Here is a 16,384-nt window from a genome sequence, read left to right as displayed (position 1 = left end):
ATTCTTGTCTTAATAACAGATTCATTGTTTGAAATGTGGAACATAAAAGTAAGTGATGATTCTTTTTGTTTTATAAGAAGTGAAATGTATATTTAGACTAAACGATATAAAACAAACACAACATCTAATCTAATTAGAGTTTTGTCTCAGCTCAGCTCTCTCGTGTTGAATTCATGTTTGAATTTGAACGTGTGGACGACTTAACAATGGACCATGACATTATTCCTGGTTTTAGGGTCATTTAGGAAATGTTTAAAAAACTACATTTGATGGAAAAGAGATTTTTGCCATATGGATTTTGGCACATACTTTTCTTCTCTGATGGGAAAGTTACACAAACTTGAGATGCATAGTTGGTAATACATCAATAAAGGCAGGGTGATAATGTTGCCAGAGATGATGATGAGCTGCTTTCCCGCTGAGGATGAAAAGATATTTAGAGAGTTGTCCATCAAATTGTTGTAAAAGCAGAATATTAGACTCAGTTTTCCTCGTCTTTTCTAATCAGCTTTCACGTGCAGGAGTTAGTTGTCCTGTGCTTAGCGTCGAACGCAGTAGCATCAGATCCTAAATGAGTAACTGATCATTCATTTATTATCTTTGTTGATTAATTCCACGTATAATTTTGCTGATGTGGTTCAAACTGTAGTCCTGAAAGTTGAGGTGAACATTAGGAATTAAACATCTGTGTCTATGCATAGATTTCTCACTCACTGAGGTCTGATCTGCACATGTTCATTATTGAGGGCCTGTAATGTTGTGTAGTCAACATACATATGTTACGACTGCATACATATATTTACATGCATGCATTTTTTAAAATAAATATTTTACCCACTTAGGGACTGCAAAACTAGATGTTATGCAGTGTTTCAAGCTGATGTAAGTACGATGTTTGCTCTTTTTCAGCTCTCTATAACTGTAAGCTGAATGATGCTACAACAAGGAGGCTCAAGGGAACTGCAGAATCATGTGATGACTCTTTGTGGATTTCTCTTTCCACTCAAATGCTTTTACATTACACATTATCTTAGCAGTTGTTACCAGAAAAGACAGTGAATGGTGCAGCTGTAAACACTGTAAAAACCAAATAACTTTTTAAAACCATTTTAACCTTATAGACTAAATAATTATTTCCTTTCTTGAAAAAATAATTGAGAGATTATATTATTCATTTGCTTATTTATTGTCAAAAGCACTAGGGCCATTTTTTTTCAACTATTTTAAAGGAATGATGTGTTCTGATGGTACTAATTGTGTTTGTGTCTTTCTATCACCAGCTTGTTGATGTCATTGTGGCTGAATAATTGTGTGTGTGTGAAACACACAGACTGGATGAGAGAGGGTTTAGATGACAAGCATGGGTGAGTGATTGATGTTTGTCTCCCAGCTGCTCTGTGTGTTTAAACACAATGCTTATTTTTCTTATGTATTTACTGTTGGTTCGCACAGCATCCTTCCACACACAGATACAGTTTCTGTGTGCATATGCTCCTGCGATTGTATACACACATAGACCCACACACAGACATTGCTAAGTATGATGGGAAAGGCTGAACAGGACAAAAGGTTGTGGGACACTTGAATATGAAAAATAATAGTGACTTTAAAAAAGACAGTGGCTTTTGATACTGGGATTATTGAGAAGATGACCTTTTGGCTGCTCTTTATATGTCTTAACTTTTACATTAAGTAAGTATTACTAAGGCTATTAAAAGTTATTAACCGTAGCAATAACATAGTTAATCTTTTCAAAGCCTTTAAACTTCGTGGTATGCAAGTCTGCAAACAAGGTCAAAAGATGGGGTTCATAAAATGCAGGAAGAATGGCATAAGGAGATTACGTTACGCAGTTTCAGGTCAATTGGGGTGAGATGGAATGATGGAAATAACTGCTGCACAAACTAATCATATATAATAAAGCTCAACAGATGCTGAAGCTCTGGTCTGACCTCGATTTTCCATGGGAACAGGCATGATATATCAAAATATACAAACGATTTTTTTTGCTGTAGGACAGTTACATAACTCATTACGCTACCATTTCATCACCTAAAGCTGTCATACAGTCTTGTTTCCTGCATATTTTTCTGATGGGAGGCATAACATAAGACAAGGAGTGCGTGCTTTGGATTTTCACTTTTCACGGTTTTAACTTCTTGCCTTTTATCCAGTGCTGTTTTTATAAAGTACTTTCAGCAATGGGTTAACAGAAAGCAGTCAGTGTAATCTTCTTTGAATCTCTGAGGCTTTAAATGCTATGTTTTTGGTGCTGCAAACAGGGCTTATTAGAGCTTTTTGCTGAAAAGAGCTGCTAGAAAAGTGGACAGATAAAACGGCAGTGCATCCTGACAAAACCAAAATAATGAGCTAAGAAGCTAAACTAACTGCAGACTTGTAGTGTTTCTCAGTTTGGACTCTGGTGCCATTAGTGCACTGCCATGTAGTACATCATGTTTGCCATATACCGACGAGCATAAAGCCTTAATTTTAACAGGGTATCACTGCCTCAGTTTAAAGCTGTACAGTAAGCTGTATACTTATCTGAAGTTTGACCTTGACATTTACAGCTTGTTGAGCATCTGAACAAACATCTTTTTATAACTCCCACAAACACCAAACAAGCCAGTGTGAGCGCTTTCATACAGTCAAAATACCAAATGTAAGAGCTGAAGTTTTTAACACGAGTGATCGTTTTCTGTGCGCTCACAACTGCAAATGACTTGCTTTACTGATATTGATCAGGGAAGCTGAACATGAAAGTCATCAGACAAGTCAGTGCTGTATGGTTGCATCAAGGTTGTGGAAACAGCCTTTGAAGTACTGGTTTAAAAAAAAAACCCCCACTAGATTCATGGTTTCTAATAGGCTACCAAGAGACGAGATCCTGAAATCGTTCAGCAGCAGCTGTGAGAAAGTGGAGCAAACAGCACATACACGCAGAGACAAACACACACAAGCACAAACGCAGCCCAGCATCAGCTGTTCAGGATGATAAGCTCTGAACTTCCACCATGTATGAAACTGCCTTCACAACAACTGTAAAATGTATTTAATAGGGAGCTAAAAATAACTTCATCCCCAGGCATAAATATTTACCACAGACTCGTACTGTACTTTATTTAATCACACAGGGAAAAAAAGATTATAGTGGTTAGAATTACTACAGTTATAATATAAGAAACATAAAGTGATTCACTGCAACTGCAGGTCATGCTTCCTACTTTGTACGCAGCTTTCCCGAATTTTACAGCGTTCATACAAATGTGTGTCCTTGGATGTAAGTATAGGTTTTTCTACTTTCCTTAATTGTTTCCTTGAAGTATAAACTACAACTGAAAAATATTCCCTTTGTTTAAAACCCCTGGTTTATGTATGACACTTGGCAGTGCACCTACTCAGTTGTAAATCTTTTCAGTATTTGTGATTTTGTTTACAGCTTATTTTGAATCTTTATATCCCTGTGAAACTTTAAAACAGTAACTATGCAGATTTACCTGAAGTTGTGCATGACCCCAATAACCTTGAAGCCTGATGAGTGTGCTCATTTCATAATGGGTGGCAGTAACTCCTCATTAAATACTTGCTTTCTAGGGACCTAAATGACATAAATGGGATCAATCCAATCTTCTGACAGGATCAAGCTGCTCGAAAATTGCAAATGGGAATCCAAGGCACCCTGTAATTGCTTGTGTGCATGTGTATGTGTGTGTGTGTGTAACTAGGTAAGAGATTTTGTGCAGACTTCTGACACTTAAGTTTTTCAGTTCTTATGGTTGCACCATATAGTTTTTGGAGTATAAGCTGCTTCACAAAGTGGCGTGTTTGCAGATACTTTTGAGGCAGAAGTCGAAAGGCATAGGCAGAGGGTGAAGTCGTCTTAATTGATGTTAGCCATTTCTTAAAGCTTTTTTTCCTCCTTGTAGGGTTAAATGAACTCCACTATGTATATCAGAGCCTGTTCAGTCATAACGTCATTTCTCCAAAACTGAATATAAAATTATGTCAAGTAGCCCTCTATAAAAGGGACTGAAAAGTACTAAACTCTTAAAAGGATGTTACACCTGCCTCTAGACAAGAAAGCCCACCTTATAACAACTCTAATACTGATTATGTGTGCCATATTCCAAACTAAAAACAATAACATCCTAACTTTTTCTTACAAGTAAGATGATTTTTTCTAGGCTTGTGGTAATCTACAAAATACAAATTGGTTAATTAAAGCTTCCCAATTGATTGTGACAGGACACTGTCATTGCTACATTAGAGGAGTGCCAGGGTTGCACTTCACAGAACCAGTAAACACAGTTAACATCCATCTTCAGCCCAGTTTCCCCACATAAGAAGAAAGATGCTTGCCATGAAAGTGTTTTACTTCCTCAGAGGGAGAATATACACTTGTTTGTTTACTCATAGTAGTTTATCTCATCTGCATTAATATCACATGGTAAGCTGTCACGTGTCTGGAAAACCTCTATTTAAGAATTCTCTCCTACAAAAAGCAATTAGCTTGCTATTGGTAGGAGTTTTGCAAAGGCCTGAAGTCACGTCAAGACCAAAGCAAGGTCTACCTCATAGACAGATTGATTGTGAAGCAAAATTTGCTTAAAATTTCCTTTACATTTTCTGGTAAGACTCCGGCTTCATGCCAAAATCCAAAGATTGGTGTGAATATGAGTATGAACGATTGTCTCTAGGTGTTGGCCCTGTGATAGACTGCCTATCTGTCCAGGTTCTTCCCCACTTCTCACCTCTTACACCTAGAATAGACCCTAGGATGTTATAGACTAAGATATTAGTGTAACTGCATTAACTTTAGCATCCCACAGTAATATAACACATCATACTAAATAAAGTAATCACACTAAAGTGCCAACTTTGTTGTCACTTACAAAAGCTCTTCAATGATCTTCATGGGCGGACAGAAAAATGTGCACTTGCACTACAATCAATAGTGGAGCAGTCTTTAACTTTTGAGCAGTTAGGGTATGAACATTATTTAAATTTTTATTGCACAAAATGACAAGAAAAGCTCAGCTAAACTGCAAACTGCACCCAGGTGCACAGGTAACAGATCATCGACACGATGCAAACATTAGCAAAGACAACATTCTAACACAAAGTTAGCAGCAAAGGACCCAGAGTGATCTTAAAGCTAATTATATGCTGACCCTGGTTGAGCCCTCAGTCTAATCTTCAAAAGGCAACAAAAGCAGTGATGAGCAGTCGAGCTTGTAGCCGAAATTTCTACCCCCACCTGTTTCTGCTTCTCTATGGGGTGGTTTTCAACTTTCAACTTCCCAGCTTTGTGTTTGTACTTAACACAGAGCTAAAATAAACCTTGTGTATATGTCTATTAAGAATTTGTGTTAGTTTGTGGCACTGTATCCTTGTGTTGACATTGTCAGCTGGTATTGTATGCGATAGTATACGTTGTACAGAGAAACATAATGCATTACTCGTTTTCGTTAATGGCTGAATTATGTCTATCTATTAAGCTTGGGACAAGTGGCCAATGCTATTGCCAGCATTTGTACCTGTGCTGGCTGCGTGGATGGTGACACGTGGTCACATTTATAGCAACATGTTCGAAGAGCACACGCACCTGCGTATATGCATTTTAACATCAATGCATACATTGCTTTATAGCTATTCTCTGCTTCAACATTCTCCATTCACAGCGCCCTTGAAATTAGATGTCAGGTCCCATGAGGATAACGACTGAATCAAATGTAACATACAATAAGAACGTTAGGCTTCAGTTCTTCATTTTAGCTATCTGCCATCTGATAGTCTAAAGCTCTGAGGCTCTTTTCATCACCTCTTGACTCGGAAGAGTTTAGGAGGAGAGTCGAATGTTTCAGCACCCTCCATGTGACCATCTGCAGACAGTACTTCTGTTCATCTATACAGTAGCCTTCTGTCTGCAGAGCTGGATGTGTACACTCCTTACATAAGTGACAGGACTTCTGTTCTCCTTTTTTTTTAAAACAAATGTTGATTTTGAGGAAGTAGAGCTTTATCTGGAAAGTGATAGATGGATTACATTCTGTTTCTGCTCCCAGTTGCGTTGCAGGTGATGAGCATATGAAAGACTGCAGATTTTTTTTTTTTTAGGAGAGGTGGGCACTTAACTGGTTTTTGGATTTCGCTGTGAGTGAGTGAGTGTCTGAGAAAGATTCAGGGTCAGTTAAGCAGCAGCCACTGTTGCACTGTATTCAAATCTTTCCCGTGTGTCCTGGTTGAACTTTATGTCTGTTTCCCTCTATCTGGGTCAACCCATCAGCCCCCCACCGTGCTCTACACCGGTCTGCCTTTCAGACAGCTACTCTATTAGACTGAAATCACCTGTGAAATACTGAGGAATGACTGAGGGGGGGTTAAAAGGTTTTATGTGGATGGGATAAGTGAGAACAGTTTGAAAAATCACTTTCCGCCAGATAATTTGTCTTCATTGTGTGTTCACATATGTGGCAGTGTTCTTTGTTCATCTGAATAACAGCTAGTCTTTATTTTGATGGTTGTAATGCTGTGTTGCATGTTGGTTGGGTCTGTTGTGCAAAAAGGGTTTTTTTTTTTTAAACCTTGACTGTAATATTTTATTTTTCATTTTTAGAAATGGTGCTTGGTGGCTGCATGCATTTTTACAAAGTCAGCAAACAGCTTTATCTTCATCAGGGTTATTTTCAACCGTAGCTCTGAATCCAAAAGGACTCCCTGCATTACCTTTCAGATGGATTGATGATGATGATTTTCCTTTTAGTGAACAATCTTCTTTTTGGATTTGTAATGATAACAGTCACCTACCGGACTGTTTGAATGGTAGATTTCATTTAGAAATTGTCCAACAAGTTTAACGAGTTCTTAGAATTTTCCAACTGAGCGCCTTAAATCGCTGAACTGGCAGTTTGCAGAGGTGTGTGCATATGTGAATGTGCATCAATATCACTGTCTTCTGCAAGACTATATCATGTAATCGAAATCTGTGATAATCATATTTAGTATGTTATGGAAAAAGCAACACTGAACATTTTGTTGTTGCAAAATTACAGCTCAAAGGTGGCATCATTTAAACAAAATGAAGGGTACGTCACGTTCTTCTTTTGCAGTCATCTAATTTCATTGATGACCAACTACCGAGTTCAAAGTGCGAGCTATTGCCACAAGGTGCCAGTAATATAGTGACACAGCATAAGTCAAATGTAAGCTCAAAAGCACTATTTTCCCTGGAAATTTTAAGTAAAAGTATAACATGTTTGCTTTACACTTTAACCTTATTAGTAATTAAACCTCGTAACTCTTTGGGACATTCACAATAGTGTCACAAAATGAAGTATCTTGTACCTGGGTTGAGTTTTTTTAACCAGTTACTCACAGTTCTGCTTTTCCACTGACTGCATCAGTGACTTCCATCCACTGTTTGCTCTTCCTGTCATGTGGAACCAACTAGCAAATGCTCTAGCGATGTTTGGGGGAGTCATTTTTTCACTTTTGGAGTGTTTTTCTCAAGTAGTGAAAATAACAGTTTTCTTGAATAATTTGCAAAGTGTTGCACTTTGGTGGAGGCGTGATCTCTTGTAGCCTAACTGCTTCCACATTATTTATGTAGCTCCTTTTATGGGTTTTAAGTCATAATCAGAGGTGATTTAGCACCATTGTGTGTGCTAGGAAACATAAATACATGATGTTGCTGTATCACTGATATTGAAAGACACTTTTTATCATGCAAAAAGTTTTATTGGTGTTGTTGTGGACAGTATAATGTGGCACAGCTCTTGTCTGCATTTTTGTAGCCTGCAGAAACTCTATGCACTGGACAAGAGTTTTGGTAGCATTCTTGTTTCTGTTTGTAGTCCATTTGTAATCTAAGCTTTATTAACCAGTCATTTTTTGTCAGGGTTCAAACAGTATCTTAACCCATCAAAATAGAACAAAGCACCACCTTATTGTTATATTCAGCAATACAGAGTGACTTAAACTGGCTGCATGCAGTCAACTTTACCTGCAGAGTGCAAAAGAGGGAGGGCGTTTGCTGAAATGGAAGCTTGAAATTACTGGCTATATTTTGGATGGCTGGAATAAGAGAGTGGATGGATGGATGTTTTGGATTCATAAAGTGGAAGACAAAGAAGGAATTATTGGCTTTAGAAGCCCTCAGAAACTCACTTTGCTAGTAAGTAGACGCTTGTTGCTTCTACAGCATCTTGCATCCATCCATTTTCTTTGCAGAGTGGCTGGAGTCTATTCCAGCTGTCACAGGGTGAGAGGTGAGGTACACCCTGGACAGATCACCAGCCTCACACAGAGCTAGCACAGATGACCATTCGCTCTCACTTTCACACCTATGGGCAATTTAGATTCACCAATTAACCTAACCTCACAAATTGCATGTCTTTGGACTGTGGGAGGAAGAGAGCTGGAGAGAACCCATGCAGATACGAGGAAACCATACAACCTCCACACAGAAAGGGTGGAAATCCACCATTCGGATGTTGGACTTCCAGGACCTTGTTACAGTGAGGCAACCACCAGGCCACCATGATGGCTTCCTAGAGCATCTTAACCCATCAAAACGAAATGTGCTATTATAGAACCAGCTGTTAAACCTCAGCTGTTAATATTGCCCAGTCCAACTGCCAATTCCTGTTGTGGACAGTATAATCTGGCAAAGCTCAATTCCTGCTCTTGGACACAGTTTTAGAGTTTGTTCTGGACTCTTGACTCTTTAATTATTAAATTTTTATATTCAATTTTCGTACAGTATCGGTTAGTCTTGAGTTCTCTATTGCATTAGTGTTCTTAGTTGTTATTATGTGTGCCTATGACAAGAGGCACACATATTACTATTCCTCGGATTTATTATTATTATGTGTGCCTATGCCAAGAGGCACACATATTACTATTCCTCGGATTTATTATGTGTGCCTATGCCAAGAGGCACACATATTACTATTCGTCGGATTTATTATTATGTGTGCCTATGCCAAGAGGCACACATATTACTATTCGTCGGATTTATTATGTGTGCCTATGACAAGAGGCACACATATTACTATTCCTCGGATTTATTATTATTATTGTGTGGATGCTTTATGCATCCACACTATTGAGTTCCTGTTTCTCTTTATTCTTTATACTTTATTATTCTAGTTGCCACTTTTTGTACGTTTTTTGGCACTTAACTACTTTAACAATTTTCAGCCGATTTTCACCGTTCAAATTTTAAACTATTCTGCTATTTCTGCTAATGATGGCTATGACTTTTGGTATTTTATGCTATTATACTTTTTAAAATATTAAGCTTTTTTTCCTTTAATTTGTCCCATTGAAATGAATGGGAAACTTCCACAATTCTGCTAAAACTTGCTTGTTTTTGAAACTTAACTACATTCTCATACTTTCGCCTAGAACAACCATTCAAACTTTAAAATGTTCACAAATTATTGGGCTATTCATTAATGATTCAGCTTTTTCATATCTGTTACCGTTTTCATCTTATCCTCTTTAAGTTTTGAGTTTCATTTTGTGATTTTTCAGAAAATACATGCGTTGTTATGGTTGCTATGCACTTGGCTTCCAGTGTGCCACTGTAGGTTTCGCAGTCTTCTCTTCATGTCCGAACAACTTCTTGCTACTTGCTCAATTTTCACTCAACTTCCACAAATTATACATCAAAACGTAGGTATTTTTGCTGGCTTTCAGAAAATGTCACCATCATTGTTGTGAGATTCATAGAATTTTGGCAAATCTCCTCAGACCAACACAAAAGTCGGAAAACTCTCCATAGAAAGTCAATGGAGAGTTTGTTCAAAATCATCGCTTGATTTCTGTAATGACAGGCATATTCGAATCGTCCATATCTCCTTAACGAAGCGGTTAAAACATGAGGCTTGTCCCGTATATCTTCAGACACTCCTGACGCTCACAATTCAAGAATTTTTTTCTCACCTATTACCGTTCTGAAATGAGTTAGACTTGTTTGAGGGTAGGAAATTAGTCCTTCGCTTAGATTTCTTCAGATTTCAAACTCTGGAAATGAACCACTTTTTCTCTCGTCATATCTTTTTTTGGATTTCCACAGAGACCTGAAAATTTCCATGACTGTTCACCAAAGCCTGCTGTCTCTTACGGTGAAAGAATGATATCGATACTCCAAATAGATTTAGAGTTAGAAAGCGTTGTTTGAGGGCAAGTCAAGGCAGTTTTCGCTTCGCCTCTACTCAGTTATGGTGCATTAGAAGTCAAATATATTCAATAACTCATATTTTAATGATAAATTGTCAACACTTTAAGATTCCCCTATCTCTTCTGAACAAAACGGTGTAAGAATGACCGTTCTAGCCCCTACGGTTAGGAAATTATGGTCATTTGTTTGAGGGGAGTCCTCACTATGGAAAATAGACTGCACAAATCCTGTCTCTCTCTGTGGTGTGTGTGTAAGCTGGTGCACCTGTTTTGGCGGGAAAAAGTATACAGCCTCTCTGATTGGTGGATTCAAATTTAGCAGCTCCCAGGCTGCTTGACTGACCTAGAAACTTGATTTTCTCTCCGTGTGTGTGTGTGTGTGTGTGTGTGTGACAGAGAGAGACAGAAAGAGAGGGCGAGAGAGAGTTTTTTATGGGAGCATCTTATTATATGATTTAAATTCAATATATTTAGACTGGTTGACTGAATTTGATCCTGTGTGTGTCTCTCTCTGTGCATGTGTGTTTCCATATGTGTCCATATTTGTGATTGTGTCACTGTTATACTTTTTTTTTGCTGATTTTTTTTTTCATTTAACAATTACATTTGAGGGACCCTTAGCATGTTCAGGATTTTTTCAGCTGTCCATTTTGCTTTTCCAATTTTTCTATTTAAGTTATTACTATTCTGTTGAGTCATAGCATTTCTGCTGCTTTTCAGTATTTGTGCTAAATACAGCATTTCTGCTAAATCATACTCTTTCTGCTATTTCATAAGATTTGTGCTAAATATAGTGTTTCTGCCAAATATAGTATTTCTGCTTAATTATAGTATTTCTGCCATTTTATAGTATTTGTGCTAAAACATAGTATTTCTACTAAATGTAGTATTTATGCTTAATCATACTATTTGTATATATTTCTGCCAGGTCCCCAGGCAGCTAATCCTCTGTGAGGACTGATACATACAAATACATATCAGGGCCTGCACGGCTTCCCAGCCAGCCAATCATATCTGAGGTCTGCCCTTTCTTCTCTCGTCATATCTCAGCGACAGATGTACAAAGAGCAATGCAAATCACAGTCAAAGTACACTAGTAGTCGCCACTCACCGCAATCTAATTCTGACTGCTCAACACCCTGTTTTCCAGACGCCGCTCTCTTTCCCAGTGGCGCAGTTGGTAATGACACAGGTCTGCAACCCAAAGGTCGTGGGTTCAATTACACCTTGGGCAACATGTTTTTTTCCCTACAAATTAATACACTATCACAGACCACTAATTCATATTCATCATTTATTACAATTCTGCAAACTTTTATGATTTTAGCAGCTTTTCTAATATGGACCTCAGATTCTTGTTAACACTCCATGGCACAAATACTCTTCCCTTTAGGCTCTGTGTATGTGTGTGTGTATCAATATTTCTCCCATTTTAAAGTATTACTCCTCCATAATTGTATTTCTGTTAAATCAAAGTACTTTTACTACATCTTAGTACTTCTGCTCAATCATAGTATTTTGCCAAATTATGGTTTTTGTGCCAAATCATAACATTTGTTTTATGTTACAGTATTACTACTAAGTGGAGGAATTTCTGTCATGTTACAGTATATGTGCTGATTACAGTATTTCTGCTAAATCATAGTATTTCTACTATATTATATTTTTCTTTCTAAATATAGCATTTCTGCTATATAATTGTATTACTGCTATGTTATAATATTTGTGCTAAACCAGAGTATTTCTGCTGAAACATAGTATTCTGCCGAATGATAGTATTTCTGTCAAATTACAGTATTTGTGCTAAAACATAGTATTTTTTTTTAAAATTTCAATATTAATAGTAAATTACAGTGTCTCTGGTAAATCGCAGCATTTCTGCTATGTTGTACTGTTTTTCTAAATCATAGTATTTCTGTAATGTTTAAGAATGTTTGGCTAAATATATTCTTTCTGTTATCTTATACTATTTCTCCTAAATTCTTGTATTTTTGAGAAGTTATCGTGTTTCTGGTAAGTTACAATATTTCTGCTAAGTTCTGCTATGCTATTGTATTTCTGCCAAGTATTATGTTTCCTCGAAGATATTGCATTTCTGCTAAGTTACTACATTTTAGCAAAGTTCCTTTGCTTCTGCAAAGTTTTTACAATTTCTGCAACTTTTCAGCTTTTTCTGCTAGTTTCAGCAGACAGCTTCAGCATTACAGCATCCACACTGCATTTTCGCAGGAAATGCAAATTTTTCTAGTTATTATTATTATTATTATGTGTGCCTATGGAAAGAGGCACACATATTACTATTCGTCGGATTTATTATTATTATTATGTGTGCCTATGACAAGAGGCACACATATTACTATTCGTCGGATTTATTATTATTATTATTATTCTTCAGTTTCCGCCTGAAATTTTGCAGCGAAACTCGCCTCGCAGTTTTGAGACAAGCTTCATATATGTTACCTCATTTTGTGCGGCTGGATCAGGAATGGTGTGCTATGACTTTTGGTGTTTATAACTATTATAGTTTTTAAATATTAATATTTTAGTGAAAATTTTCCCGCTTTCTCTGCCAAACAGTTTTGAAAATAGGGTTACATATGTTAGATCATTTTGTGCGGCTGGAGCTGGACTAGTATGGTATACACTTTTGGTGTTTATGACTTTTATAGTTTTTGAAATATTTAGATTTTAGTGCAAATTTAGGCCAATTTCCATAGAAACAGACTTTATTTGTGGTGGGTTGGCTCTCTCTAGTGGTATACCGGGAGTAGTACGGCTGAAAATCTGTATGCTTGTTACAAAACTCCATATCCCATAATTCATAGCACCCTCTGCCGAAGTTAAACAATGGCGGACACCACTTCGTTTTATGTCTTTTATTCGTGTTTCTAGGTCACAAAATACACTTTTAAGATATTTTCAGGCGAGAATGTAGGTGTGTAAACTTCAAATATCTGCTCGTTTTATCAAGACATCCCATATTAGCGACAATTCTCTTAAGTGTTGCTGATAGCCGGTTAGTTAGCTAAGCCGCTAGCTTAGCTAGCTAGCGCCTTTCGTGAAAAACCACCCAGGCTTGGCTGATAGTGAGGTGGCTAAAATTTGTTTAATCGCCCGATCGCTCGGCAAGGGTCTGTGTCTTAGCTGGACTTATTTTTCGCTTATATGGGCCGATGATGCTGGTCGATGTGGAAAAAATAACTGAGTTGTTTGGTGGTGGAGCTACAACAGAGGGCAGCTATCCACCGTGTGTGACAGAAAGGACATGCCGCGAACGAGACATACAAAGGCGGTGAGGCTACCGCCGATCGTCCGCAAGTTTGCTAACGCGGAGGTCAATCGTGGATCAGGGAAAGCGAAGGCAGGAGCGTGAGGTGAACTGAATTTCAGGTAAGAAGTTATGACCTGCACTCTATTTGGGTCAGATATAAACCGAGTTTAGGTGTAGTTTATTTAGCAACAGTTCTCTTACGTGTTGCTGATAGTCCGGTTAGCTAGCTAGCTAGCGCCGCTAGCTTAGCTAGCTAGCGCGGCTAGCGACCCTTCGTGAAAAACCACCCAGGCTTGGCTGATAGTGAGGTGGCTAAAATTTGTTTAATCGCCCGATCGCCGGCAAGGGTCTGTGTCTTAGCTGGACTTATTTTTCGCTTATATGGGCTGATGATGCTGGTCGATGTGGAAAAATAACTGAGTTGTTTGGTGGTGGAGCTACAACAGAGGGCAGCTACCCACCGGTGTGTGACAGAAAGGACATGCCGCGAACGAGACATATGAGGCCGGGCAGGCGATTGCTAACGCGGAGGTCAATCGTGGATCAGGGAAAGCGAAGGCAGGAGCGTGAGGTGAACTGAATTTCAGGTAAGAAGTTATGACCTGCACTCTATTTGGGTCAGATATAAACCGAGTTTAGGTGTAGTTTATTTAGCAGCAGTTCTCTTACGTGTTGCTGATAGCCGGCTAGCTAGCTAGTGCCGCTAGCATAGTTAGCTAGCACCGCTAGCGACCCTTCGTGAAAAAGCACCCAGGCTTGGCTTATATTGAGGCGGGTGAAACTCGTGTCAGCACCCGGTCGCTCGCCGACAGTATGTGTTTTAGCTGGACTTATTTTTCGTTTATATTGACCGATGATTTATTTATTTATTCATTTTAGTAACGGTATAAACAGTGAAAGGTGGTGGATTGGCCAGATGTAAACTTCAAATATCTGCTCGTGTTACCAAGACATCCCATATTAGCTCTGATGTTTTCGGTGCCTGCAAAGAGCTAGACAGGTAGCTAGCTAACCCGAGCTGGCTGTCTTTTGACTCAGGGTCATAGCTGGACTTATTTTTCGTTTTATGAGCCGATGAGGGTTTTTTTTAGTAACGGTACAAACAGTGAAAGGCGGTGGATTGTCCAGATGCTGGTCGATGTGGAAAAAATAACTGAGTTGTTTGGTAGTCGCTGACGCGGAGCTACAACCGAGGGCAGCTATCCACCGGTGTGTGTCAGAAAGAACATGCGGGAACGAGGCGGCGAGCGACCGCCGATCGACCGGTGGTAGATCGTGGATCAGGGAAACCGAAGGCAGGAGAAGCAGGCGGCTGCCGGTCGGAGCGTGAGGTGAACTGAATTTCAGTTAAGTTATGACCTGCACTCTATTTGGGTCAGATATAAACCGAGTTTAGGTGTAGTTTATTTTTCTTGTGCTGACTTTTACAATCAGTTATAATAACTCGTACTGCGTGGTAGCTAGCACGATGGAGTTTATGACAGCCTCCCCTGTCATTCTCTCGCCTGTTCAAACTTCAGTCATGAAACTGATCAATGATCGGCTTTTCTCTCTTGTTTGTTTATCGCGCTAAACAACAGCAGCACGTTTAAGCTTGATCAGCTGTTGTTAGAATTCATTTGATTTTAATTTCTAGTATCAGCTGATGTTTGCTGGAGCCACAGCTGTAGAAGCGACTGGTCGAAACCAGGAGATGACCTTACTGAATCATCAGAGCTGAACTGGTGATGGAGAAACAGGTTTACCTTTTTTTAGGTGACATGAATGAGTTGAAGGGAAGTTATGAACTGTTTCTGAGAGAAATAAACACCAAGCTCCTTTTTATTTAGCTGACAGCTGGTAACTGTGCAGGGGTGGATCTAGCAAAGCTTTTGCCAGGGGCCAGGTAGGGCATTAACAGAGAAAGGTGGACACAAAGATATACTTTTCTTTCTTACTCTCATACAGGAGTGCAGAATTATTAGGCAAGTTGTATTTTTGAGGAATAATTTTATTATTGAACAACAACCATGTTCTCAATGAACCCAAAAACACATTAATATCAAAGCTGAATGTTTTCGGAAGTAGTTTTTAGTTTGTGTTTAGTTTTAGCTATTTTAGGGGGATATCTGTGTGTGCAGGTGACTATTACTGTGCATAATTATTAGGCAACTTAACAAAAACAAATATATACCCATTTCAATTATTTATTTTTACCAGTGAAACCAATATAACATCTCCACATTCACAAATATACATTTCTGACATTCAAAAACAAAACAAAAACAAATCAGCGACCAATATAGCCACCTTTCTTTGCAAGGACACTCAAAAGCCTGCCATCCATGGATTCTGTCAGTGTTTTGATCTGTTCACCATCAACATTGCGTGCAGCAGCAACCACAGCCTCCCAGACACTGTTCAGAGAGGTGTACTGTTTTCCCTCCTTGTAAATCTCACATTTGATGATGGACCACAGGTTCTCAATGGGGTTCAGATCAGGTGAACAAGGAGGCCATGTCATTAGTTTTTCTTCTTTTAAACCCTTTCTTGCCAGCCACGCTGTGGAGTACTTGGACGCGTGTGATGGAGCATTGTCCTGCATGAAAATCATGTTTTTCTTGAAGGATGCAGACTTTTTCCTGTACCACTGCTTGAAGAAGGTGTCTTCCAGAAACTTGCAGTAGGACTGGGAGTTGAGCTTGACGCCATCCTCAACCCGAAAAGGCCCCACAAGCTCACCTTTGATGATACCAGCCCAAACCAGTACTCCACCTCCACCTTGCTGGCGTCTGAGTGGGACTGGAGCTCTCTGCCCTTTACCAATCCAGCCACGGGCCCATCCATCTGGCCCATCAAGACTCACTCTCATTTCATCAGTCCATAAAACCTTAGAAAAATCAGTCTTGAGATATTTCTTGGCCCAGTCTTGACGTTTCAGCTTGTGTG

The 16,384-nt window shown here is 38.8% G+C and overlaps 1 protein-coding gene across 2 annotated transcripts in view; it reads left to right on the top strand.

The window, feature by feature from the left end:
• The window catches only part of mtnr1aa (melatonin receptor 1A a), a 58,956-nt gene that overhangs the window by 14,598 nt on the left and 27,974 nt on the right, over positions 1-16,384 (top strand). The window contains exon 2 of one of the 2 annotated variants that reach the window (XM_039613074.1): positions 1,281-1,364. The exons of the other annotated variant lie outside the window; for it this stretch is intronic. Within the exon in view, the coding sequence (XP_039469008.1) occupies positions 1,352-1,364 (13 nt within the window). The 5' untranslated portion in view covers positions 1,281-1,351. The remainder of the gene's footprint in view (positions 1-1,280; positions 1,365-16,384) is intronic. 2 annotated transcript variants of the gene reach the window in all.

Source organism: Oreochromis aureus, linkage group 6, assembly GCF_013358895.1.
Source record: "Oreochromis aureus strain Israel breed Guangdong linkage group 6, ZZ_aureus, whole genome shotgun sequence".
Lineage (NCBI taxonomy): Eukaryota > Metazoa > Chordata > Actinopteri > Cichliformes > Cichlidae > Oreochromis > Oreochromis aureus.
The sequence above is the reverse complement of the archived record's forward strand: the minus strand, read 5'-3'. Positions and strand labels throughout refer to the sequence as shown.